At 41.6% G+C, this 27,846-nt stretch overlaps 1 protein-coding gene across 6 annotated transcripts in view; it reads right to left on the reverse strand.

Annotated features, from left to right (window-relative positions):
- The window catches only part of ULK2 (unc-51 like autophagy activating kinase 2), a 109,994-nt gene that overhangs the window by 63,895 nt on the left and 18,253 nt on the right, over positions 1 to 27,846 (reverse strand). For all 6 annotated transcript variants that reach the window (XM_059668453.1, XM_059668452.1, XM_059668451.1 and 3 more), the window contains exons 4-9: positions 21,050 to 21,082; positions 20,720 to 20,756; positions 6,080 to 6,253; positions 5,190 to 5,263; positions 3,022 to 3,123; positions 1,666 to 1,724 (exon numbers count right to left, since the gene is read on the reverse strand). In XM_059668453.1, the coding sequence (XP_059524436.1) occupies positions 1,666 to 1,724; positions 3,022 to 3,123; positions 5,190 to 5,263; positions 6,080 to 6,253; positions 20,720 to 20,756; positions 21,050 to 21,082 (479 nt within the window). The remainder of the gene's footprint in view (positions 1 to 1,665; positions 1,725 to 3,021; positions 3,124 to 5,189; positions 5,264 to 6,079; positions 6,254 to 20,719; positions 20,757 to 21,049; positions 21,083 to 27,846) is intronic.

The following is a 27,846-nucleotide window of genomic DNA, read 5'->3' on the forward strand; positions in this document are numbered from 1 at the left end:
GCCAGTTCGTTCTGAAAAAGGCAGAGCTTAATAAACACCAGTGAGAAATAATACAGCTTCCTGAAATCCAACAAGAAAGACAAGGCAACTGAAAAAGGAATAGTAGGGATACGCGATTCACAGAATAAAACTACAAAAAGGACATTAAACAAATAAAAAAGAGTCAACCTCACTGAGACAGAGAATAATGCCAAGTAAGCTCTAGCGCTCCGTCCGTCCCATTGGTGAGGCAGCGGTCTGCCGGCACCCGCCTGGGTAAGTGCGGGGGAGGTGCCCTCTGTGCTCTATAAGCAAGGAGCAGCCAATCGGGAGAGCTACCTTCAGTCCAGCAGGTCCACCTTAGAGCTCCATCCGAAAGAAACGTACAAATGTGTGTACACTCTCCCTCCGTGTGCCCTCCACTAACGCCTATTTGTAGTAACCAGAAAATAAAAACAAGCATCTGATCAAACAAAACCTGATATTATATATAACTATGAGACTCTGTGTAGCCATTTTAAAGAATGCAGTAGTTGCTGAACAATGTCTATGTTACACTGTAGAGTAGAAAAAGTTGCAGGACAATTTGAAAAATATGATGTAATTTGAATTGAACTATACATGTGTTATATAAATATATATATACATAAACAAGCATTCAAACATGCAAAAGGAACTTGCAGAAGAAAGATCTAGAAGGATACACAGCAAACTCTCATTACCGCTAGCAGGGGAAGGCCTAGGGGGAATTTATTTTCTACTTTATGTACATCTATTCTGATTGCATCTCCTTCCTCTCACAGAACAAATATAACTTCCATAGTTTTTCTTTTCTTTTTAAAATATGTTGTATTATTTTTTAATATATTTTTATTTTTTATATATATTTTTAAATTTTTTATTTCAGAGAGGAAGGGAGAGAGAGAGATAAAAACATCAATGATGAGAGAGAGAACCATTGATCAGCTGCCTCCTGCACGCTCCCTATTGAGGATCGAGCCCGCAAGCCAGGCATGTGCCCTTGACCAGAATCGAACGCAGGAACCAGCTAGTACTAAATATATTCTTATTGATTTCAGAAAAGGGAAAGGGAGAGAGAAACATCAATGATGAGAGAGAGATCCCATTGATCAGCAGCCTCCTGCATGCCCCCTTCTGGGGATTGAGCCTGCAACCTGGGCATGTGCCCTGACCAGGAATTAAACCAACTGACTGGTTCATAGGTCAATGCTCAACCACTGAACCACACCAGCTGAGCAAAATATGTTTTATTGATTTCAGAGAGGAAGGGAGAGGCGGGGAGAGATAGAAACATCAATGATGACAGAGAAACATTGATCCGTTGCCTCCTGCATGACCCACATGGGGGATCGAGCCTGCAACCCGGGCACATGCCCTGATCAGAATCAAACCGGAGACCTCTAGGTGCATGAGACGATGCTCAACCAACTCAGTCACAGAGGCCAGGCCCATAGTTTTACTTTTAAATATATATAAAAAAGAAAAATGATACAGCACTGCACAGGCACCTATGATGCACTAGTAATTTTCTAATTTCCTATTATAACAAATGTTCTCGTTGTCATTGACAAAAAAGGCTCAATAATGGCAATACATAAAACAGAAAGAGTTCAAATAAATAACATTGTATTAACAAAGAGTAAAGCTCAGTGTAATGAAACATACCTAGGCATTAAGCTTCTGTGTTTTTCATAAAACATCCTTAAGTCTTGAGGACTATTGGCCTGTTTAAAAAAAAAAAAAAAGGTTTAATTTACTAAATAACAGGGGCAAAAATTCTAAAGCATATGATTGATGTTTACATTCTTGCTATAGAACATAGATTCTGAACTTGGAAGCCACAGACTGCTGAACAAGCCATAGAGGCCACCAGGAACTTAATAAAAACTCTGAAATGATATGCAAATTCTACATATCTGGGCACTGAGGTCAAACACTCAAGAGACCTGAAACTTAAAAAAGATTAAGAACCACTATTCTAGAGGTTAAGAGCCCAACAGGTACACTGTTACTGTGTAAAATCAGGGTGTATTTTAACCTTAAGACCTTCAAGGGATTCCAGGAAGAGAACTAAGAATCCCGCTACTCTTCCTACTCTTCCCTCTCTCCACAGGAGCAAGCAGCACCCTCCCAGAAAGAGCTGCCGAATGAGTGAAGCTGCTGGTGCAGACAAACTGACTCTGAAAATTAACTGCCTGACCTGGCTGTGTCACTGAGTTTTAAATACCATCTTAGGCTAATAAGTTCACTTGGATCCAGCATTCAGATTCAAAAAACCTCTATGCAAATATGCAATACGAACTCAAGAGGAATCATCATGATTACATTCTAGACTCGCAGCCATGGGCAAACTACAGCCCGCAGGCCGCATCCGGCCCGTTTGAAATGAATAAAACTAAAAAAAAAAAGACCGTACCCTTTTACGTAATGATGTTTACTTTGAATTTATATTAGTTCACACAAACACTCCATCCATGCTTTTGTTCCGGCCCTCCGGTCCAGTTTAAGAACCCATTGTGGCCCTCGAGTCAAAACGTTTGCCCACCCCTGTTCTAGAGGGCCTCTTTTTGACAGGATGTTAGGGCAAAAGAGGAAATGGAGACAGACTCAAAATAATTTCCATAAAACCTAAGCAACTAGCTCTCTGAGCCAGCAGTGATAGGTATAGCTATCTGAAGACAGTTTCCAGTGATATTCCCAGGCTAGCCGTAGCCCTACTTGGATTCCAAGACCCCAAAACCAGGCTAAGCAGGAAACGCTGTCATCACAATTCATACCCACTAGCTTTCAATACCCTGGAAAACCTGTAACCGGCTCAGTCCAACTACAAAGGAAAGGCAGATAAAAAATGTAAAAAAACTGTTTTGGCTCACTACAGCAGCTTTTGCCTGTAACTAAATCAAAATAAGTCACAAAGGAATCAAAAACACTGCTTTCAAAGTATTCTCCATTTTATAAGTCAAAGGCAAATGCAAAATGAGAAGATCCCAAAACTGATCACATAAGAAAAAGTCAGGATACCTGAAAGGGTGGTTTTCCAACGAGGCATTGGTATATTACTGTTCCTATGCTCCACAAGTCTGCCTTAGCATCATAATGTTGAGACATAATAACCTCAGGAGCCTGGGGTAAGAAAGTTCAAGAGAGAGAGCATTATGTTATTTACATAATTAATATGCACATATTAATTATCTGGAAAACAAAACTAAAATAAACACAAAACATTGTGATATTTTCCTAATTAAAATGAAGCTGTAATGAATACAGAACTACTTTCTTACACTGACATTTACTGGTAAATCTCAAAAACAATGTTGCATGAAAAGAAGTTGTAGAAACAAGCATTTTTATATATTATGAAATACATTAAGAGTACTAAAATAATAATAAAGAAATACACACAGCAATTACAGGATAGAGGTTACTTCTGGGGGGAGGAGAGGAGAAAAGTGGGAAATGGGAAATGGGAAAAGGGAGAGGTACAATAGAAACTTGGACTGTCACTGAAATAATCTTTCTAAAAAAGAAATCAAGGCAAACATGGCAAAATGTTAACTTTGCTAAATATAGATGGTAGGAACACGTGTTTGCTATACTAATCCTTTTTTTTCTGTCACTTGAAAGCTTTTAAAATAACAGAAAAACTGTACTACAAAACACAATAAAAATTATCTTAAAAACAAAGGCATTTATTTATCTGCTGCTTTGCTATAGCCATTTTCTCACCTCTCATTAGATGCTGCTTTTTAAAAATACCATCAATCAGGACAAGCATTAAACAGAAATGTGAAATATATTAAAGATAGTGAAATTTTATTTTCCAGGCATAACATTTTTATTGTCCCTTGTAAATTTCTTATTGAGTCAATTTCCTTTAAAAACCAGTTCAAGCACTCTCTCTACCCTCAAAGCTATTAGCCCAAGGCCGGACTAATTTCATACTCAACAAGTGAAAAATAATTTCTAAATTATATTAAGTTAAAAATTTTGTATATAAGCAGTAAAATTATGATCAAGAAAGTAAATCTAATGTAAAATTTTTTTCAACTTTGATTACTAGTTCCCTTGATTTCAAAGTTGATTTTAGATGAGACAAAATCCTAATTAAAAATAAATCCATTTTAAACTTAGAATGGAAACAGGTACATTTATTTACTACGCAGGATATTTCTAGGCGTAATACTTCACATTAGTTTAGAAGTTTCATAGCCTAACCCAGTGATGGCGAACCTATGACACGCGTGTCAGAGGTGACACGCGAACTCATTTTTTTGGTTGATTTTTCTTTGTTAAATGGCATTTAGATATATAAAATAAATATCAAAAATATAAGTCTTTGTTTTACTATGGTTGCAAATATCAAAAAATTTCTATATGTGACACGGCACCAGAGTTAAGTTAGGGTTTTTCAAAATGCTGACACGCCAAGCTCAAAAGGTTTGCCATCACTGGCCTAACCCCATCAGACCTGGCAATATGCATATGAAAGAATAAAGAGGAAAGCTAAGACTGTTCGGCTTTAAGTGTAACCCTGAGTAAAAAAGCTTCTACAATATAGGGATCTCATCAAGAGAGACAATATGCAAAAAATTAATGTATCCTACAGCTGAAGAGATGCCCCAAAAAGTGTTTTGTAAGTATTCCTAATATTACACATCAAGTATAGCATGACCATACTTCATCAATTTTTATTTTCAATTTAATCTAGTAGGAAATTTCTACAATAATTAATTTTTAATTTATTTTAAAATATTTTTTATTGATTGATTTTAGAGAGAAGGGAAGTGAGAGAAAGGGAGAGAGAAACATAAATGAAAGGTACACTGATGGGTTGCCTGCTGCATACCCCATACTGGGAATCAAGCCTGAAACCGGCATGTGCCCTGACAGGAAAGGAACCTGTGACTTTTTGGTGCACAGGACTGCGTTCAACCAACTGAGCCACACCGGCCAGGGCAATAACTAATTAAAAAACAAAATTAAAACCAATGGGCAAAGATGACTAACTATTACAGTCCACTGTGCTAAAGCAAAAGGTGTCTGTATTATAGCATTATCAGTAACATAATTAATGCTAGTGGCATAAATAACAACTCAGACTCTCTAAAAACTGACATCCTACTTGGGAACAACCATTATACTTACCATGCTATGGCTGTAAACACACAAGAATGCGGACACTCACTCACCATGTACATTGGGGATCCGCACAGTGTTGCAGCCATCATGTTACTATGTAGGTAACGAGCAAAACCAAAATCCGCTATTTCACAAAATAAAAAGAAGAAAAACAAATGATACTTTTGCTCACACTTAAACACAGATCATGTAATTCTTCAGGAGATAAGAGGGCACAAAAGAAATTAACAGCCATTGAATAAGACTGTTTACCAAAGAAAAAAGTAGCTACTTCAATTTTGACAAGCTAAGAAATAGTAGTAGTCAGCAACTGTACAAGTCAGTGCTCTGCCAGGTTTGTAACCAAGGAGAAAGCACCAAGCTTTGCAAGGGAAAATGCTAATTATAATAAACAATTCATTAATATAGCTCTCATTAAATATCAATACCAGGTGTAGAATTTGAACTGTTTTTGTCCAGCAGATATCAGAAAACATTAGAAAATTTTAAAATATTGCTAAGAAATTATTTTTCTAAAAGCCATAAAAAAAGTTTTTTAAAAAATCTAGCATTACAAACTGCTTCAAATAATTTTGAGATACAAGAGCACTAAAAAACCTGCCAAATTTGAAGTCTGAACTGAACGGTCTTATGTTAAAATGTTCTATTTCTTATGTTAAAATCCCGAGTTGTAGAACTGGATTATGGCTTTGCCACCAGCAACTGCAGTACTTCCGCTTCCCTCGGACGAGAGGAGCAGGATTCCTAACCTGAGCCCCTGTCCAACATTTAGCATAAGCTGCCAATAATGTAGTGTTCGCTATCTCATACCTCACTGACCTCAATAAAAACTTTCAAAGTGCATCACAAAATCACTCATTCTCACAAAGTTGAACTATAATTATTTAAAAACACTGAGTCTCAAAATGTTCTTTGCATGAAACACTGCACAGCCATTTACCTATTTTGATGCGAATACCACTGACACCGGACTTCCTGCGATTGGCGTACGACAGCAAGATGTTCTGTGGTTTGAGATCCCTGTGGATGATGCCTTTGCCGTGCAGAATCCGCATGGCAGCTGCAATCTGGTGCAGAAACACTCTGATGGTGTCTTCACTAAGAGTTCCTTTAGCTGGTAGGAAAGGAGTCGCATAAATATTTAACCACAAAAAATCAAATACCATCTGTACATGCCAGCAACAGAAGTGATTTTCTAAGGAGACCATGGAAGAAACTGGATTCAAATTTTCTCCCCCTCTTTTTACTTTAGTAATTTAAGTCTCTGAAGAGATATCAGATATCTCAAAAGTTTTAATTAGTTTGTTGTAAAGGGAACTGATTTACATTTGCATCTTGTTTTCACTGGTGTTTATGTTTGTTTTTCCTTTCTCATTTCCCTCAATATAACAGGTGCTCAACAAATGTGAGTCCCCTCTACAAGCCAAAAAGTAAGTTCCCCTTCATTTTAGTTAAATATCTGGGTCAATGTCCATATTTAATTCCAACCACTTTATGAGCACAAACTTAAAACAGGTGAAATGCTTGAACGGAGAGACTTGGCCATTACTGCCACTTAGACCTGTCAGGAATCTGTGCTCCCACATCTGCCTCCTTTAACCTCCCTCCTGACTCACACTCCTGTTCCACCACAGGATTCTTCGTACCTAAAGACACCTTTAAGAAGAAATGTTTTAACCTATTCTCACTACTATACAAAGGTAGCAGGAATGTTATTTTTGAGGGTAGTCGTTATCCAGTCAGTAAACACTGCAGTGTTTCTGTATGTACGCCGGACTGTGCAATGCTTAATGAACAGCTTGGTCTGGAGTCAGGGTGCCTCTGCTCAAATCCTAGCTCCTCACCTGCTTTCTGTGTGACCCTGGAGATTATCCCGCTGTGCCCACCCGCATCCATAAAAAGCTGAAAATAAACCAACCACGTTGGATTTCTGTGACAATCAAACAGAATAGCACATTTAATAATGAAGACTTTAGCTAAGTATTCAAATATAGTCAGTACACAAATATAAACTTCTTATTGCAACGAATCTAAAAGTCACAAGTAGCCCTGGCCAGGTAGCTCAGTTGGTTAGGCAGTGGTTCTCAACCTTCTGGCCCTTTAAATACAGTTCCTCATGTTGTGACCCAACCATACAATTATTTTCCTTGCTACTTCATAACTGCAATTTTGCTACTGTTATGAATCGTAATGTAAATATCTGATATGCAGGATGGCCTTAGGCGACCACTGTGAAAGGGTCGTTCGACCCTCAAAGGGGTCGCGACCCACAGGTTGAGAACCGCTGCTCTAAATCATCCATACAACTCTAGAATATGTTCTATATAACCTTTCCATATGCAATTAAGATAAAGAAGCTAAAAATAACATTAACACTTGGAACAAATGAAATATTATGGTTTTAAAATCATCTTAAAGGCATGTTAAATGACACTTTGTATCTTTTTAACATCTTGAAATAAAATAAATCCTTTTGGTTTAAAAATTATGGAATACTGCCTGGCTCAGGTGGGTCTGTGGCTAAGTGTCAACCCAGGAACCAAGAAGTCGCTGGTTCGATTCACGGTCAGGGCACATACCTGGGTTGTGGGCTTGATCTCCAGTGAGGGGCGTGCAGGAGGCAGCCAATCAATGATGTTCCATTCTCATCAATATTTCTCTCTATCCCTCTCCCTTCCCCTCTCTCTCTAAAAATCAATAAAACATAGTTGGAAAGTAAATCGCAATACACTTGTCTCTCAGTATCATTGCGGTGACCCCCTGCCAATAACAAAATCCATAGACCCTCAGGGCCTTTTATAACAATGTACACTGTTGGCACCCTGCATCTGTGGATTCCCAACCTCAGATCAAAAATACTGTTTCCAGGGATCTGGTCAAGATGACAAAGTAGGCAAGCAGTGTGCTCACCTCTTCCCATGACCACATCAAAATTACACCTAGAGCCCTAGCCAATTTGGCTCAGTGGATGGAGCATCGGCCTGCGGAATGAAGGGTCCTGGGTTTGGTTCCGGTCAAGGGCACATGCCTAGGTTGCGGGCTTGATCCCCAATGGCGAGTGTGCAGGAGGCAGCCAATCAATGATCCTCTCACATCATTGATGTTTCTCTCTCTCTCTCCCTGTCCCTTCCTCTCTGAAATCAATAAAAATATGTTTTAAAAAAATTACACCTAGATTATAGAATAATCAACCTGGAGAATTGTCTGAAGACAAGTTGAACAGAAGTCCTATAACTGAGGAACTAAAAAAGAAGCCACAGAGAGACTGGTAGGAGGGGCAAAGACACGAAATGGGCTGGTCCCACATGCCCAAGTGGTTGAGAATCAGGATGAGTATCTCAACTGCAGAAGGGGTCCCAGCCCCACACTAGCTCCCCAGCCTGGGGCACCACTGCCAGGAGCCACATCTGGCTGTGAAGAGCAGCAGGAATTCTATGCATCCAGGTGAGACGGAAGGCCGCTGGTATCTTCCTAAAGGGCCCCCAACACAGACTCACCTGCTCATGGGCACTTGCCCTGGGCCCTGCCCTGGTGGAGGGCCAGCAGCTCAGGAGGCGCCAGAGACATACGGGGGGAAAAACTGAGTGTGGGGCTTCTGCAACGGTTATAGGGACAGCCACTATTTTTTTTTTAAATATTCTGTAATTGATTTCACAGAGGAAGGGAGAGGGAGAGAGAGATAGAAACATCAGTGAGAGAGAATCATTGATCAGCTGCCTCCAGCCCACCCCACACTGGGGAACGAGCCTACAACCCAGGCATGTGCCCTGACCGGGAATCAAACTGTGACCTCCTGGTTCAAAGGTGGATGCTCAACCACTGAGCCATGCCAGCCAGACAGGACAGCCACTATTATGTCTGTGTTTAACCTTCCTTGCACACCGCCAGCAAGCGGCACCATTTTTCCTGTGTTGAGTCCTCCCCTCAAAAAGAACTTTTTAAGAAAATCTGAATCTGGGGAGAACCAAGATGGCGGCATAGGTTAACGCCGGAGTTTGCTGCTTTGAACAACTACTTCAAAAGTGAAACTAAAAGACGGAACGGACATCACCCAGAACCACAGGAACGCTGGCTGAGTGGAAGTCCTACAACTAGGAGGAAAGAGAAACGCATACGGACACTCAGAGGAGGCGTAGTGCTGAAGCCAAATTCTGAGGTGCGGAGTGCGCGGAGCGGGCTGGCGGCGGAGGGCGCGGTTGGCGTTTTCAATCGGGAGGGAGTCGCAGACTCTGAGCTCCAGATACAGGCGAGTCTTTAGGGACCCAGACTCAAACGGGAGAAGCGGGACTGTCTGGCTTCGGTCAGAGCGAGTGCAGCTTTCTCTCCGAGCTTTGCAGCGGGTGCTGGGACTCAGAGAGGCAGAGCCCCTGGGGACAGGACTGAGAGCCGCCATAACTGCTCTCTCCAGCCCGCCCTACCCAAGCCCTGCACAGAGGCATTTGCCGGATAGCCTCAGGCAAAGGCTAGATTAGCACCTCCCTAGAGGACAGAAGTTCTCTCACTGCTGACACAGCTGATTCTCATAGCCACTTGGCCTGGAGGTCAAACCCTCCCTGGTATTAGCTACAACAATCAAGGTTTAACTATAAGACTGCGAACAAAGACCACTAGGGGGTGCACCAAGGAAGCATAACAAAATGCGGAGACAAAGAAACAGGACAAAAATGTCAATGGAAGATATAGAGTTCAGAACCACACTTTTAAGGTCTCTCAAGAACTGTTTAGAAGCCGCCGATAAACTTAATGAGATCTACAAGAAAACTAATGAGACCCTCGATGTTATATTGGGGAACCAACTAGAAATTAAGCATACACGGACTGAAATAACGAATATTATACAGACTCCCGACAGCAGACCAGAGGAGCGCAAGAATCAAGTCAATGATTTGAAATGCGAGGAAGCAAAAAACACCCAACCGGAAAAGCAAAATGAAAAAAGAATCCAAAAATGCGAGGATAGTGTAAGGAGCCTCTGGGACAGCTTCAAGCGTACCAACATCAGAATTATAGGGGTGCCAGAAGATGAGAGAGACCAAGATATTGAAAACCTATTTGAAGAAATAATGACAGAAAACTTCCCCCACTTGGTGAAAGAAATGGACTTACAGGTCCAAGAAGCGCGGAGAACCCCAAACAAAAGGAATCCAAAGAGGACCACACCAAGACACATCATAATTAAAATGCCAAGAGCAAAAGACAAAGAGAGAATCTTAAAAGCAGCAAGAGAAAGAAACTCAGTTACCTACAAGGGAATACCCATACGACTGTCAGCTGATTTCTCAACAGAAACTTTGCAGGCCAGAAGGGAGTGGCAAGAAATATTCAAAGTGATGAATACCAAGAACCTACAACCAAGATTACTTTATCCAGCAAAGCTATCATTCAGAATTGAAGGTCAGATAAAGAGCTTCACAGATAAGAAAAAGCTAAAGGAGTTCATCACCACCAAACCAGGATTATATGAAATGCTGAAAGGTATCCTTTAAGAAGAGGAAGAAGAAGAAAAAGGTAAAGATACAAATTATGAACAACAAATATACATCTATCAACAAGTGAATCTAAGAATCAAGGGAATAAATAATCTGATGAACAGAATGAACTGGTGATTATAATAGAATCAGGGACATAGAAAGGGAATGGACTGACTATTCTTGGGGGGGGGAAAGGGGTGTGGGAGATACGGGAAGAGAATGGACAAAAATCGTGCACCTATGGATGAGGACAGTGGGTGGGGAGTGAGGGCGGAGGGTGGGGCGGGAACTGGGAGGAGGGGAGTTATGGGGGGGGGGAGAGGAACAAATGTAATAATCTGAACAATAAAGATTTAATTAAAAAAAAAATTTGAATCTGCCTGGTGAACACCACAGGCTCCATCCTAATGACGCCCCTGAGATCCTGCCAAACCCAATTCTCACACTGCTAGAGGCTCTTTCGGGGCCACACAGCCAGCCTGGGCCACGCTCTAGTCTTCCTTAAAGAACTCTCAAGTTCTGCAGGCCTTGGTGTGTCCAGTGCCTTTTGCCAAGTGGACCCAAACAGCACTGCTGCCAAATCTAAACCTGCATTAACCTAGTAAACAAAACTCACCCCACCCTGTGACTCTGAGACCCCACCTCACACAACTCAGGTACCAGCAGAGGCTCTTGCAGCGGCTGTGCCTCACGGGCAGTCACCAGGTGGCAGCAGGACTCAGGAGCCCTACGTCTTCTGCTAAGCAGCCCAAGGCCTCAATGGGAAAAAACTAAAAGCATGTCCCCTAAGAACAGGAACAAGACAGGAATGTCTGCTTTCACCACTCTTATTCAACATAGTACTGGAAGCCCCAGCCACAGCGATCGGACAAAAAGAAGAAATAAAAGGCATCCAAATTGGAAAGGAGGACGTAAAACTCTCATTTTTTTACTGATGATGTGATATTGTACATAGAAAACCCTAAAGCCTCCACCAGAATACTACTAGATTTTAATAAATGAATTTAGCCATGTAGCAAGATACAAAATCAACACCCAAAAATCGATGGCTCTTTTATACACCAATAATGAATACTCAGAAAGAGAGACTAAACAAGCAATCCCATTTACTATTACAACAAAAAAATTAAGATAATTAGGAATAAACTTAACCAAGGAGATAAAAGACTTTTACTTGGAAAACTACAGGATGTTGAAAAAAGAGATAGAAGGAGATATAAACAAGTGAATTGGTAGAATCAACATCGTTAAAATGTCCATACTACCCAAGGCCATCTACAGATTCAATTCAATCCCTATTAAAATACCAATAGCATATTTCACAGATCTAGAACAAATACTCCAAAAATTTATATGGAATCAAATAAGACCCCAAATAGCTGCAGCAATCTTGAGAAAGAAGAACAAAGTTGGAGGAATCACAATACCAGATATCAGGTTATACTACAAAGCTCCGTAACCAAAACAGCCTGGTACTGGCACAAAAACAGACCAGTGGAACAGAACAGAGACCCCAGAAATTGACCCAAACCATTACGCTCAATTAATATTTGACAAAGGAGGCAAGAGCATACAATGGAGTCAAGACAGTCTCTTCAATAAATGATGTTGGGAAAATTGGATAGATACATGGAAAAAAATGACACTAGACCACCAACTTACACCATACACAAGAATAAACTCAAAATGGATGAAAGACTTAAATGTAAGTCGAGAAACCATAAAAATCCTAGGAGAAACCATAGGCAGGAAAATCCCAGACATCTCTCATAGCATGTTTACAGATACATCTCCTAGGGCAAAGGAAACTAAGGAGAAAATAAACAAATGGGACTATATCAAACTAAAAAGCTTCTGCACAACAAAAGAAACAATCAACAAAATGAAAAGGAAGAACATATTTGGCAATAATACATCTGATAAAGGGTTAATAACCAAAATATAAAAGGAACTCATATAACAAAAGGAAGACAAACAATCCAATTACAAAATGGGCAAAGGACCTAAATGGACACTTCTCCAAGGTGGACACACAGATGGCCAAGAGACATATGAAAAAATGCTCAAAGTCTCTGATCATCAGAGATAGAAATTAAAACAACAATGGGATTCACCTCACACCTGTCAGAATGGCTACCATCAACAAATGACAAATGTTGCAAGGATCTAGAGAAAAGGGAACCCCAGTACACTGCTGGTGGGAATGCAGGTTGGTGCAGCCATCATGGAAAACAGTATGGAGCTTCCTCAAAAAATTAAATATGGAACTGCCATTTGATCCAGTGACCCCACTTCTAGGAATATATCCTAAGAAACCCAAAACACAAATCAGAAAGAATATGTGCATCCCTATGTTCATAGCAGCATAATTTACAATATCCAAGATCTGGAAATAACCAAGTGCCCATCAGTAGATGAGTGGATAAAAGCTGTGGTACATTTACACCATGGGATACTATGCAGCAGTAAAAAAGGGGATCTCCTACCCTTTGAGACAGCATGGAGAAACCTGGAGAGTATCATGCTAAGTGAAATAAGTCAGTCAGAGAAAGACAAGTATCACATGATCTCACTCATATATAAAATCTAAGTAACAAAATAAACTGATGAACAGAGTGGACCCAGAGACACAGAATCATGGAACAGAAAGCAGAATCTCAGAGAGAAGGCGGGGCAGGTGGGTAGGTGGGAGGTAATCAACCAAAGACCTGGTACGTATATATGCATAACCCATGCACACTGACAATTAGGTGGTGAAAGCCTGGGGCAGGGAGCATGGGCAGATTGGAGGGGCTTAATGGGGGAAAAAGGAGACATATTTAATACTTCCAACAAAAAATTTTTTAAGTGTTTTTATGAAACCATCAACAAAACCAAAGGACAACATACTAATTGGGAGAAATATTCACCATTAATACATCTGGTAAGGGATTAATATCCCAAATAGATAAGAAACTCTTACAACTTAAATACACACACACACACAAAATCAAATTAGACATATGAAAAGATGGCGAACAGACATATGAAAAGATGCTTAACTTCACTAATTATCAGAAAAATACACATTAATGCCCAGCCAGGCATGGCTCAGTGGCTGAGTGTCTACCTATGAACCGGTGGTTGAGGTCGCGATTTGATTCCCAGTCAGGGCACATGCTAGGGTTGTGGGCTCAATCCCCAGTGTGGGGCGTGCAGGAGGCAGCCGATCAATGATTCTGTCTCATCACTGATCTATCTCTCTCTCGCTCTCTCTCTCTCTCTCTCTCTCTCTCTCCTCCTTCGTATCTGAAATCAATAAAAATATGTATTTTTTAAAAGAAAAATACAAATTAATTCAGAATGTGTTATCACCTCATACCTGTCAGAATGGCTATCATCAATAAATCAACAAACAACAAATACTGTCGAGGATGTGGACAAAAAGGAACCTTGGTCCCCTGTTGGTGGAAATGCAGATTGGTGCAGTCACTATGGAAAACAGTATGAAAGTTCCTCACAATTCCGTTTCTGGGTATTTTTCTGCAGAAATCCAAAACATTAATTTGAAAAGATAGTATGTACACCTATGTTTGTAGTAGGGTTATTTACAATAGCCAATACATGAAACAACCTAGTGGTCATCAATAGATGATTGGATAAAAAAGTGGTGGTACATATATATGATGGAATATTACTTGGCCATAAAAAAGAACAAAATCTTACCACTTATAACATGGATGGACCTAGAGGGTATAATGCTAAATGAAATAAGTCAGACAGAGAAAAACAAATACCATATTATTTCACTTATATGTGGAATCTAAAGAACAAAATAAATGAAAAAAAATAGACTCAGGTTGCCAGAGGGGAGGGGTTGGGGGACTAAAAGAGGGGAAGGGATTAAGAAGAATAAGTTGGCGGCTACACAACAGTCTTGGGGATATAAAGTGCAGCACAGGGAATGGAGTCAGCACTACTGCAATAACTGTGTGTGATGCCGGGGATACCAGACGTATCAGGAAATCACTTCGTAAAAATATACATCAATTGTATTCATTTAACCTAATTCATCTAAAATATCATTCAAATTTGTAATCAATATAACAAAAATTAATGAGACATAATCATTCTGTCCTTCCTATGAAGTATTCAAAATCCAGTGTGCACTTTACATGATAGCACACCTCAACTCAGACTGGCCATGTTTCAAGAGCTCAACAGCTCCATGTGGCTACCATAATGAACAGTATCAGGCAATTTTTTAAATTCCTTTTACAGTACTTTATTTTTTATTTTTTTGTTAATCCTCACCTGAGGATATTTTTCCATTGATTTTTAGGGAGAGTGGGCCAGAGAGGGAAAGACAGAGAGAAACACTGATGTAAGAGGGACACATCAATTGGCTGCCCCCTGCATGAGCCTCCACCAGGGCCTGGATCGAGAAGGAGCTTGCAACCAAGGGCTAGCCAGCGGTTCTCACCTGTGGGTCGCAACCCCTTTGGGGGTGTAACGACCCTTTCACAGGGGTCGCCTAAGACCATCCTGCATATCAGATATTTACATTACGATTCATAACAGTAGCAAAATTACAGTTATGAAGTAGCAACGAAAATAATTTTATGGAGGAGAAACCAAGATGGCAGCATAGGTAAACACCGGAAATTGCTGCCTCACACAACAACTTCAAAAATACAACTAAAAGACAAAACGGACATCACCCAGAACCACAGGAAGGCTGGCTGAGTGGAAATTCTACAACTAGAAGGAAAGAGAAAAGCACACTGAGACTCAGAGGAGGTGCGGAAGTAAAGTGCAGAGGTACGGAGGTGCACGTGAAAAGGGCTGGCAACGGAGGACGCTGGTGTCTTTTTCAATCAGGAGGGAGTCTCAAGCTCCCGACTGCTCTGAACTCCTGTTCCAGGCGAGTCTCTGGGGACCCAGACTCATATGGGGAGAAACTGGACTATCTGGCATCGGTCGGAACTCGAGGGCAGCTTTCTCTCAGAGGTGCTTGCAGCGATTACCAAGACACTGAGACACGGGGTCTCTTAGGGTAGGACTGAGAAGCAGCCATTGCTGCTTACTCCGCCCTGTTGACCCCCTGAGACTCCGCCCCACCCAAGCTGCGCACAGAGGCTTTTGCATATGAAAGGCCAGGCCCTTTGCAACCTGAAAATTACCTAACAAACTGCAGCTGGGTCAGAGAGGCTCAGAACTTCTAAAAGAAGGCACAAGGACCCACAGCAGCTTGCAGTGCTTCACAGCTGGGCCTCATCTGGGCACCTCCAAACCCCAATCAAAGAAGAGGAATCTGCAGATCTCTCCATAGCTCCTGCTGGGTAACCTCAGGCAGAGGCTAAATTACCACTTCCTTAGAGATCCAAGAGCCAGTGTACCGAGTGGTGAGAGTGGGACCATCCAGATTACAACTCCTCAGATCCATAAGGGACACACTCAGGGAGCAGACTCAGTGAGCACCAAAGCCCCACTGAAGCAAGTCTTGCCCCAGAAGGGTGTCTCCAGCACAGAAGTTGTCCCACTGCAGACACAGCTGATTCTCACAGCCAATTGGCCTGGAGGTCAATTCCTCCCAGTGATACCTACAACAATCAAGACTTAACTACAACAAGACTGTGCACAAAGCCCAAAAAGGGGTGCACGAAGAATGTCCACCTCCGGTAATTGGGGAGGCTGAGCCACTGAGCCGTATAGGACACCTCGCACAGAAAGCCACTCTATCAAACAGGGAAGCATAAAAAATGTGGAGACAAAGAAACAGGTCACAAATGACAGAAATGGAGGAAAGCTGGATATAGAGTTCAAAACCATACTTATAAGGTTTTTCAAGAATTTTCTAGAAACCACTGATAAATTTAGTAAGACCATCAATAAGTCTAATGAGACTGCCGATAAATTTAGTAAGACCCTCAAGAATATGAAAAAGGACCAAGCAGAAATTAAGCATACACTGAATGAAATAAAGAGTATCATACAGAGTTCCAACAGCAGACTAGGGGATCCCAAGAATCAAGTCAAAGATTTGATATGAAGAAGCAAAAAACACCCAACCAGAAAAGCAAAAAGAAAAAAGAATCCAAAAATATGAAGATAGTGTAAGGAGCCTCTGGGACAACTTCAAGCATACCAACATCTGAATTATAGGGGTGCCAGAAGAAGAGAGAGAGCAAGATATTGAAAACCTATTTGAAGAAATAATGACAGAAAACTTCCCCTACCTGGTGAAAGAAATAGACTTACAACTCCAGGAAGTGCAGAGAACCCCAAACAAAAGGAATCCAAAGAAGACCACACCAAGACACATCATAATTAAAATGCCAAGAGCAAAAGACAAAGAGAGAATCTTAAAAGCAGCAAGAGAAAGAAACTCAGTTACCTACAAAGGAGTACCCATTCGACTGTCAGCTGATTTCTCAACAGAAACTTTGCAGGCCAGAAGGGAGTGGCAAGAAATATTCAAAGTGATGAATAGCAAGAACCTACAACCAAGATTACTTTATCCAGCAAAGCTATCATTCAGAACTGAAGGTCAGATAAAGAGCTTCACAGATAAGAAAAAGCTAAAGGAGTTCATCACCACCAAACCAGGATTATATGAAATGCTGAAAGGTATCCTTTAAGAAGAGGAAGAAGAAGAAAAAGGTAAAGATACAAATTATGAACAACAAATATGCATCTATCGACAAGTGAATCTAAGAATCAAGTGAATAAATAATCTGATGAACAGAATGAACTGTTGATTATAATAGAATCAGGGACATAGAAAGGGAATGGACTGACTATTCTTGGGGGGAAAGGGGTGTGGGAGATTCGGGAAGAGACTGGACAAAAATCGTGCACCTATGGATGAGGACAGTGGGTGGGGAGTGAGGGCGGAGGGTGGGGCGGGAACTGGGAGGAGGGGAGTTATGGGGGGGGGGAAGAGGAACAAATGTAATAATCTGAACAATATAGATTTAATAAAAAAATAAAATAAAATACAGTACATTGGGAGACAGAGGGTGTGGGCCTTCTTTGGGGGAATATGGTTGAGCCCACGCTTCCCAGAGAATAAAGGCAAGTGCTTAGTTACAATCCATAAAATAAAATCAGTTATTTACACAGTATTGCCATGAATATACACACATTTTAAATGCATATAATTATTTCATATTTCACAATAGGATTTTTTTTTGTTACTCATTTTTTCATGTTTCATTATAACCTTTTAAAGATGCCTTTTATTTGTCACTAAAGGCCTGGCGCATGAAATTCATGTGCGGGCACGGTCTCTAAGCCTGGCCTGTGATCAGGGCCATCTTCCCCAGCTGCCCACAGCCGGCCCCGCCCTCCACCCGCCGCCTACCCCTGGTTCCCCATTCGCCATCGGGTGATCGAAGCCTGCGGCCAGGGAAAAGGACCAAGAGGTGGTCAGTGCGCTTCATAGTGACTGGTCCAGCAGTCGTTCTGCCGTTAAGGTCAATTTGCATATTACCCTTTCATTATATAGAATGATTTTACCTTTTTCATTGCAAAATTGCCTACAGGCAATTGTTTATTTGGCAAAAATGTTTGGGGGAAAAATGCTCGCAGCAAAGATGTCTATGGAAAAGCTGATTATGGCAGAAGTACCTAGAACCAGCACAAACAGGGAACAGGGAGAGGTTAAATAACTTGACCAAAATCAGACACAATGAGTAATGTGAACAGTGAGAGTGCTGCAAACCTGCTGGCCTGACTCCCATGACCAAGTAAGCTCTTCACACTTCGGTCTCCTTTCTAACACTATTGCTCTGCAACATCAAACACAGAGTTCATATCATAGACACAGCACTGTCAAGCTAACTTAAACATGCTACACCAATACTAGCGCCTATATGAGTGAATTAAACTTCTGTTAATGAAGGAAACTCATTTTCTAATGAGGGCTCTGCACTGACAAGCTGCCATTCATTCTGACCCCAGAGAAAGGTGCTTTTATCTACATCACTAAGAATGTCAAGGAACTCAAGGCTGAGACTGAGTCTTCCAGCTTCCACTCCTTCCCACCAGTAGTGAGTAAAAGTTCCTGTCTCACTGCTTTCTACTGGAGAATGACATTTAAAAATTTTTTAACCAAATTTACTTGTTTTTAAAAAAGAGAATCTGAGTTGGGAACAATACAAAAACACATGTGTAATAAACTACCAAATTCAGGGTAATGGTTGTCTCTAAAGGGGAAGGCAGGAATGAGCTACAGAAGGACTTTCAGAGCCTCACCTGTATTTATAATTTCTTTTCTTTAATTGTGGGAGTGGAGGATACCAGTGTTTTTTTGTTTTTAAATATTTTTATTGATTTTAGAGAGGAAGGGAGAGAAAGAGAGAGAAACATTAATGATGAGAGAGAATCATTGATCAGCTGCCTCCTGCATGCCCCCCACCAGGGATTGAGCCCAAAACCCAGGCATGTGCCCTTGACTGGAGTCAAACCCACGACCCTAAGTCCGCAGGCTGGTGCTCTATCCACCGAGCCAAACTGGCTAGGGCACCAGTGTTCTTTATATTATTTTCTACACAGCTTTTGAATTTCATCTGTATTTTACGTTTTGTTGTTGTTGTTATTCCTCACCTAAGGATATTTTTTCCATCAATTTTAGAGAAAATGGAAAGAATGGAGGAAAGAACGCAGTGTAGAGAGAGGGAGAAGAGGAGGGGGAGAGAGGAGAGAGAGAGAGAAAAAGAGAAACATTGATGTTGGAGACACATCAATTGGTTGCCTCCCACACACTCCCCAAACCTGCAACTAAGGTACATGCCATTGACTGGGAATCGAACCCATGACCCTTCGGTGCACAGGATGACACTGTAACAACTGAGATACCAGCCAGAGCCAATCTCACTTTAAACTGCATTCCCTATTTACTAGGTGAAACCGAACATCTTTAATATGTTGCTTCTCTTTGGTATACTGTCCATACTTTTTGTGGGTATATTTATCAACGTCTGAGTGTTTTTACCATCAATTCCCATGATCTATTTATAGGTTGAATTATAAGCCTTTCACGATATTTTTGCATATTTCTCTTGCATCTTTAAGGGGTAATCAAATAGATGCTTACCTCCTCTAACATCATTTAAAAAAAAAATACTGTTGCCCAGCCAGTGTGGCTCAGTGGTTGAACATCGACCTATGAACCAGGGGGTTACAGTTCTATTTGTGGTCAGGGTGGGTGTGGGCTTGCTCCCCAGTGGGGGGCATGCAGGAGGCAGCCAATCAGTGATTCTCTCTCATCACTGATGTTTCTCTCGCTCCCTTTCCCTTTCTCTCTGAAATCAATAAAAATATATTTTTTAAAAATACTTCTGAGAGACACAATTTGACCTGAATGGTTATCCTATATGTACACATTTTGGACAGAGAATTTCAAAAATGATCTAATACTAAAATCTTATCTCTGTGCCACAAAATATTGCCAATGTTACTTTTAATCCCTTATAACATTTTTTAATTTACATAAAACACTCACATTAATCAACATATTCTTGGATTCATTCTCCCATTACAGTTTTATTTTCATTATGAAAGAAACACCAGGGGCTCAAGGTTCACTGATGGCAACCCCTGAGGAAGAGAAATCTATTTGATTTCTTTCTCTCTGGGGAAGGGGACCCACCTCTCCAACACAGTGAAGGGAGGCATACAAAAGTAAGTAGCGATACACAGTGTAGTATGAGAACAGACTATAGTTAGTCAGCAAAGTGACTATAATTAACCATTGTGGACCAGTAGTTTTATTGCTAGCTTTACCCATTGGCCAGATAAGTTTCTACTGAACGAGTACAAAACAACATTTTACATAAATGTTAAAGGCACGCTTTAAAATTAAATACCCATTGCCTTTTGAAGTTATTTATTACATGTTCTTACAAGCTAATATCTTTTTAAAATATGATACTTTGTAAAACACTATGTAATATGAAGCGAGAATTCTCGTGATCCGTCCGCAATGTGTTAAGCAAATACACAAATATTTATTGAATATTTCTATATATAAGTGCAGAAAACACAGACAGCATTTCAGAAGTAACTCTCAGAATTAAACAGACTAGAGTACATCTTTATTGAACACTGACACACACAAAAATTACCTTGCAAATAATCTGCCAGGTCTCCACCATTGCAATACTGATATATAAAAGAAAGAGTAATTAAAATAAGGACAACAGTTCAAGATTAATCCAATCCACTACCAGTTAATTTTAATTAAAAATTCACTTGTATGTAATGTAAGTCTAGTCTGAAAAACATAAGTATAAAAGCAAAAAATTTTAAGACTATTTTCCTTATAAATAGAATCTAAATCACTGAATCAACTTTATTAATTCAAAATTTCAAATAATTATATACTCTCAATTTTAAAGTGCATATTAATCAAAAGGAATTGAAATAAATTACGCAGAAACTTATATACTACCTACCTCCATCACCAGGAAGACAGAGTTGGGTAATTCCTGAAAAGTAAACAACATAAAATATCATTTAGATTAGAAAAAAAAATTAAGCACAAATTTAAAAAGTAACTTTAACAAAAATACTATACTTGTTCATTATTAAACAAATAAAAATAAATCACAATATCCACTAGCAAGTGTAATTTTAAATCCCCACCAGAGTGATTTAAGCATCTCAGCTTCAAAGCCAAATCAAATTTTGCTGACACTAATGTAGTCATCAAGAAGTTCAATTCTGGTCGTGGGAAGAACGAAAGAAAAACTCATCTTTTGGTCACGGTTATGGTTATGGGTATGATAAATTTACCATACCCATAACCATAACCAGAGTCCTCAGGGAAGCACTTCTACTTTGAAGGTTCATGGTCTGGAACAACGACTTGGTAATCCTGCCTCCAACACTAAATGCACAGCTTCTGGAATACATCATCCAGGATACTTCATTTTTGTTTTTCTGGTTTTTATGTTTATTTGGAGGCAATCCCATTATCTGGGAATTTTTAGGAATTCTCTTGAAAACATTTCATCACATCTTGGTAACAAACTGATTTGAGAAATTTTACCCAGTCTCTCAAATTAATATAGCTCCAGTTCTGTTGCTTGGTTAAGCAATTCAATGACTGATTAGCTAATTCTTCAAAAACAATTTTTATAATGTTAATTAAATTTTAAATTGGGCTTCCGCTTCCGTATGGCTTAACTTGAGCCACTGTTCAAATGTGACTCAAGAGATAACCCTTCCAAGTAGCACTTGGCTTCACCAAGATCCTAAATTCAAGAGTAAGGTATTCTGTGGGACTCTCCCCCTCCTCATATGGGAGTCCGTTCTGTGGGACTCTTCCCCCACCCGACATGGGAGTCTGTGCAGTGAGATTCTTCTCCTCCCCATATGGGAGTCTGTACTTGTTCTTCAATAAAGCTCCACCTCTGCTATACAAAATAAAGACAGTAAGGTATTCTATGGAAAAAGGAGCAATAGGGCAACAAGAGGCAGATGTAGGGCAGTATTCCTGAGTGTGAGGTCCACGGCGAATTATGTGGTACTGGCTCACAATGAAATAACTACAGAAATTAAGAGTAAGAATTGTTTACAGTTTAAAGTAATTTAACAAAATAATTTTTTGCCTGTTAAACCTAATAATAAAAACTTTGGACCATTTGTAGGACCTTTTACATTTCATTGTCAAAGTTCATTTTTATTGGATTTTATAAAAGTACTAGAGGCCCGGTGCACAAAAATTTGTGCACTCGAGGGGGGTCCCTCAGCCCGGACTGTGCCCTCTTGCAGTCTGGGACCCCTCGGGGGATGTCCACCTGCTGGCTTAGGCCCGCTCCTCGGGGGGATCGGGCCTAAGCTGGAACTCAGACATCCCTCTGGCAGCCCGGAAGCCCTCGGGGGATGTCCACTTGCCAGTGGAGAGCAGGCCTAAGCTGTAGTCGGACATCAATAGCGCTGCTGAGGCGGGAGAGGGTCCCACCACCGCCGCTGGGCTGGCAGCTGGCAGCTGGCAGCCTGACTTGTGGCTGAGCAGAGCTCCCCCTGTGGGAGCGCACTGACCACCAGGGGACAGCTCCTGCACTGAGTGTCTGCCCCCTGGTGGTCAGTGTGTGTCATAGTGACCAGTGATTCCCAGTTGTTCTGCTGTTAGGGTCAATTTGCATATTATCCTTTTATTATATAGGATAGAGGCCTGGTGCATGGGTGAGAGCCGGCTGGTTTGCCCTGAAGGGTGTCCTGGATCAGGGTGGGGGTCCCACTGGGGTGCCTGGCCAGCCTGGGTGAGGGGCTGATGACCGTTTTCAGGCTGGCCATGCCCCACAGCAACCCAAGCTCCCAGCCTCTCCTTTTTTTCTTTTTTTCCTTTTTTTCAGCGCCTCCTTGAGCAGAAGCCAGGGCAGGCTGGAAGCAGGTATCTGGGACTTATTTATCTTCTATAATTGAAACTTTGTAGCCTTGAGGGGCAGGAAGCTTGCCTTCCTCCATTGCCGGGGGCAACCCAAGCCTCCTGCTCGCTCCAGCTCAGTGGCCACCGCTATCTTAGCTGGGTTAATTTGCATACTCGCTCCTGATCGGCTGGTGGGCGTGGCTTGTGGGTGCGGCGGAGTGACGTTTATTTGCATCTTTCTCTTTTATTAGTGTAGATCAGTTCACACAGATTAGAAATAAAAACTGGTTTCTCACAACAGCTACTTCAGGGTGACCAGGTCGGCAGGGGGGTTAGTGAGGGATGACCAAACGACTGAGCAGCAGGCTGCGTGAGGCGACCAGGCTGGTGGAGGGGCCGTGAGGGGCGACCAGGCCGGCCGGGGGGGCAGTTGGGGGTGATAAGTCTGGCAGGAGGGGCAGTGAGGGGCGACTAGGCTGGCGGGGAGGGGGGGGCAGTTGGGGACAACCAAGCTGGCAGAGAGGGGCAGTTAGGAGCAACCAGGCCGGCAAGGAGGGGGCTGTTGGGGGTGACCATGACAGCAGGGGGGGCAATTAGGGGCAACCAGGCAGGCAGGCAGGCAATTAGGAGCCAGCAGTCCAGGATTGTGAGAGGGATGTCCAACTGCCGATTTAGGCCCGATACCCAGGATTGGGCCTAAACCGGCAGTCGGACATCCCCCAAGGGGTCCCAGATTGGAGAGGGTGCAGGATGGGCTGAGGGGACCCCCCCTCCATGAATGAATTTCTTGCACCGGGCCTCTAGTTCAATAAATAGGATGAAAAAAGTGTCCATCTTTAATGAAACCAACAAGTCATCAATAAACAAACTGAAGTTCAAATGACACTGGAGCACCAGGGAACAACTTGAAGAGAGACTTGTTGGGTCAGAAAAGCTGAGAAATGGGGCCAGTATAACCTGTGAGCCAGACCACAGAGGTTTTTCCGAAGCTGCACACGTTTATCCTCCTTTCCTAATATCAGGGAATCTTCGCTCCCAACTACCCCTCCATGTTGCCATCAACAAAATTAAACATCATGAATTTCATTTAATTATTTTACTACTCAAATGCCTTAAAAAGTTAAAAACCAAAATCTCCAAAAAGAAAAAATTAAGATACTATTATGAATGTTATGCCAGTATTCCAAAATTTAGATGAAACATTAACAAACAATTTAAAGAAAAACACAACTTACTAAAATTGACAATAGAAAATTTGAAAAGGCCCATATTCATTAAAGAAATTAAATAATTTACAACCTTTCCACACAAAACTACCCCTTGTAATCCCACTCAAAATCCAAAGTTTTGTGCATGTGTGGGAATTGACAAGCTTATTCTAAAATTTATGTGGAACTACAAAATGTGAAAGAATAACTAAGTATAATCTAGAAAAAGAAAAGTTGGAGGACTTATACTACTAGATAGCCAGGCTTACTATAAAACTACAGTAAGGGCCCTAACCGGTTTGGCTCAGTGGATAGAGCATCGGCCTGAGGACTGAAGGGTCCCAGGTTCGATTCCGGTCAAGGGCATGTACCTTGGCTGCAGGCACATCCCCAGCAGGTTGTGTGCAGGAGGCAGCTGATCGATGTTTCTCTTTCACTGATGTTTCTCACTCTCTATCCCTTTCCCTTCCTCTCTATAAAAATCAATAATATACCCCCCCCCCCCAAAAAAAAGAACTGCAGAGAGAAACCAAGATGGTGGTATAGGTAATCACCTATACTTGCTGCCTCTCACAACCACATCGAAACAGCAGAACAACTACCACCCAGAACTGCAGGAAAGCTGTATGAGTGGAAATTCTACAACTAGAGAGGTGAAGAAAGTGCACTGAGACTGGTAAGAGGTGCGGAGGCGCGGAAAGTACCGGCACCTGGATGTGCTGTTCTTTAAACCGGGAGGGAGATACAAGCTCCCACTTACTCTGAATTCCAGTTACAGGCGAGGCTCTGGGGGACCCAGACACATACAGGGAGAACTGGACTGTCTGGAATTGGGACAGGAACGTGAGGGCAGCTTACTCTTAGAAGTACTCGCAGCAATCATTGTTCCTGCACGGGTGCGCGGGATGCGGAGAACCAGGGACTTCTCTGGCTCAGGGAAGCCATTGCTGTTTGTTCCACCTTGGTAATTCCCAGAGACCCCACCCCACCCAATTTACAACCCCACCCAAGCTGTGTGCATCAGCTTTTGCATATGAAAGGCCTGTCCTTTCGCCTAAAACAAACTGCAGCTGGGTCAGAGAGCCCCAGAGATTCCAAAAGAAGGCCCACTACCTGGCAGTAGTAGCAGCCTTGCTTCACAGCTGGGCCTCGTCTGGGCACTTCCAAACCCATACAAAGAGGAGGAATCTGCAGATCTCTCTGTAGCTCCTGCTGGGCGGCCCCAGACAGTGGCTGACCTTGGACCTCCTTGGAGAAGATAACGGATTACAACTCTTCACATCCATAAGAGACACACTCAAGGGGCAGACTTAGTGAGCACCAAAGCCCTACTGAAGCAAGTCCTGCCCCATAAGCGTGTCTCCTGCGCAACAGATCTTCCAGCATAGACACAGCTGGTCACCTCAGCCAATTGGCCTGGAGGTCAATTCCTCCCAGTGATACCAACAGCAATCAAGGGTTAACTACAACAAGACTGGGCAAACATCCCACAAAGGGGTGCTCCAAGAGTGACTGGGGAGGCTGAGCCACTGGGTCCTGTAGGACACCAACCACAAAAGGCCACTCTATCAACTCAAGGAAACTTAGTAGGTACCCAGTACATAGAAACAAACACAAGGAAGCAGCCAAAATACAGAGACAAAGAAACAGGTCACAAATGAATGAAATGGATGAAAGCAAAATACTGGATATAGAGTTCAAAACCTCGGTTATAATGTTACTCAAGAATCTTCTAGAAACCTCCGAGAAATTTAGTGAGACCCTCAAGGATATGAAAAAAGACCAAGCAGAAATTAAGCATACACTGACTGAAATAAAGAATAATATACAAAGATCCAACAGCAGACTAGAGGATCCCAAGAATCAAGTCAAAGATTTGAAATGCAAAGAAGCAAAATCACCCAATCAGAAAAGCAAAAACGAAAAAGAATCCAAAAATATGAAGATAGTGTAAGGAGCCTCTGGGACAACTTCAAGCGTACCAACATCCGAATTATGGGGGTGCCAGAAGAAGAGAGAGCAAGATATTGGAAACATATTTGAAGAAATATTCACAGAAAACTTCCCCTACCTGGTGAAAGAAATAGACTTACAAGTCCCGGAAGCACAGAGAACCCCAAACAAGAGGAATCTAAAGAGGACCATACCAAGACACATCATAATTAAAATGCCAAGGGCAAAAGACAAAGAGAGAATCTTAAAAGCAGCAAGAGAAAGAAAGTCAGTTACCTACAAGGGAGTACCCATACGACTGTCAGCTGATTTCTCAACAGAAACCATGCAGGCCAGAAGGGAGTGGCAAGAAATATTCAAAGTGATGAATACCAAGAACCTACGACCAAGATTACTGAACCAAGCAAAGCTGTCATTCAGAATTGAAGGTCAGATAAAGAGCTTCACAGACAAGAAAAAGCTAAAGGAGTTCATTACCACCAAACCAGTATTATATGAAATGCTGAAGGGTATTCTCTAAGAAGAGGAAGAAAAAGGTAAAGATAAAAATTATAAACAACTAAGTGACAACAAATACATATCTATCGACAAGTGAATCTAAAAATCAAGTAAATAAGAAATCTGAAGAACAGAATAAACTGGTGAATATAATAGAATCAGGGGCATAGATAGGGAGTGGACTGACAATTCTCGAGGGGTAAGGGTGTGTGGGGGGATACAGGAAGAGATTGGACAAAAATCTTACACCTATGGATGAGGACAATGGGGTGGGGTGGGAACCGGGTGAAGGGGAGCTATGGGGGGGAAAAAGAGGAACAACTGTAATAATCTGAACAATAAAAATTTATTTAAAAAAAAACCTACAGTAAGGAAAACTGTGAGGTAAAGGCAAGGGGACAGAAAACAGTCTAGAAACAGGCCCAAACATATGTGGTCACTAATTTGTGAAAAAACAGACATTACAGTACAGAAGAAAAAGGAATGTTGTTTAGTAAATGGATCAACTGACTACCCATTTGTAAGAGTAAATGAATCTTGACCCCTAAACCTCATGCCACATACAAAAATCATTTCCAGGTAATTTATAGCACTAAATGTGAAAGATAAAACAATAAGAACTCGGGTAGGGGGCGGTGTAGAATATCTTCATGACCCTGGTGTAGGCAAAGTTTTCTTAAGTTATGACACAAAGCCATTAAATAGAAAAGAAACATCAGCCCTGGCTGGTGTGGTTTATGGTTAAAAGGGTCTCAGGTTTGATTCCCAGCCAAGGGCATGTATCTATCTACCTGGATTGCGGGTTTGATTCCCCAGCCCTGTTCGGGGCAACCAATTATGTGTCTCTTTCACATTGGTGTTTCTCTCTCCCTCTCTTTCTCTCTCCCCAAACCCTCCCTTCCACTCTCTCTAAAAATCAATGGAAGAAATATCCTTGGATGAGGATGAACAAAACAAAAACAAAATAACAGAAACAAAACACTGGACCATATTAAATTTAATAATTTCTAGTCATTAAAAAATAAACCATTAAGACAGTAAGAGGCATGTCACAACGTGGATAAGTCATTTATAACATACTAAAGGCCCGATGTATGAAATTTGTGCAAGAGTAGGCCTTCCGTCCCCCAGCTGCCAGCACCGGCTTCCCTCTGGCACCCGGAACCCTGGCTTCCCTCCTGCCACTGGCAGGCACTTGGGACCAGGGCAGCCCTGGCTT

Source organism: Myotis daubentonii, chromosome 16 (assembly GCF_963259705.1).
Source record: "Myotis daubentonii chromosome 16, mMyoDau2.1, whole genome shotgun sequence".
Lineage (NCBI taxonomy): Eukaryota > Metazoa > Chordata > Mammalia > Chiroptera > Vespertilionidae > Myotis > Myotis daubentonii.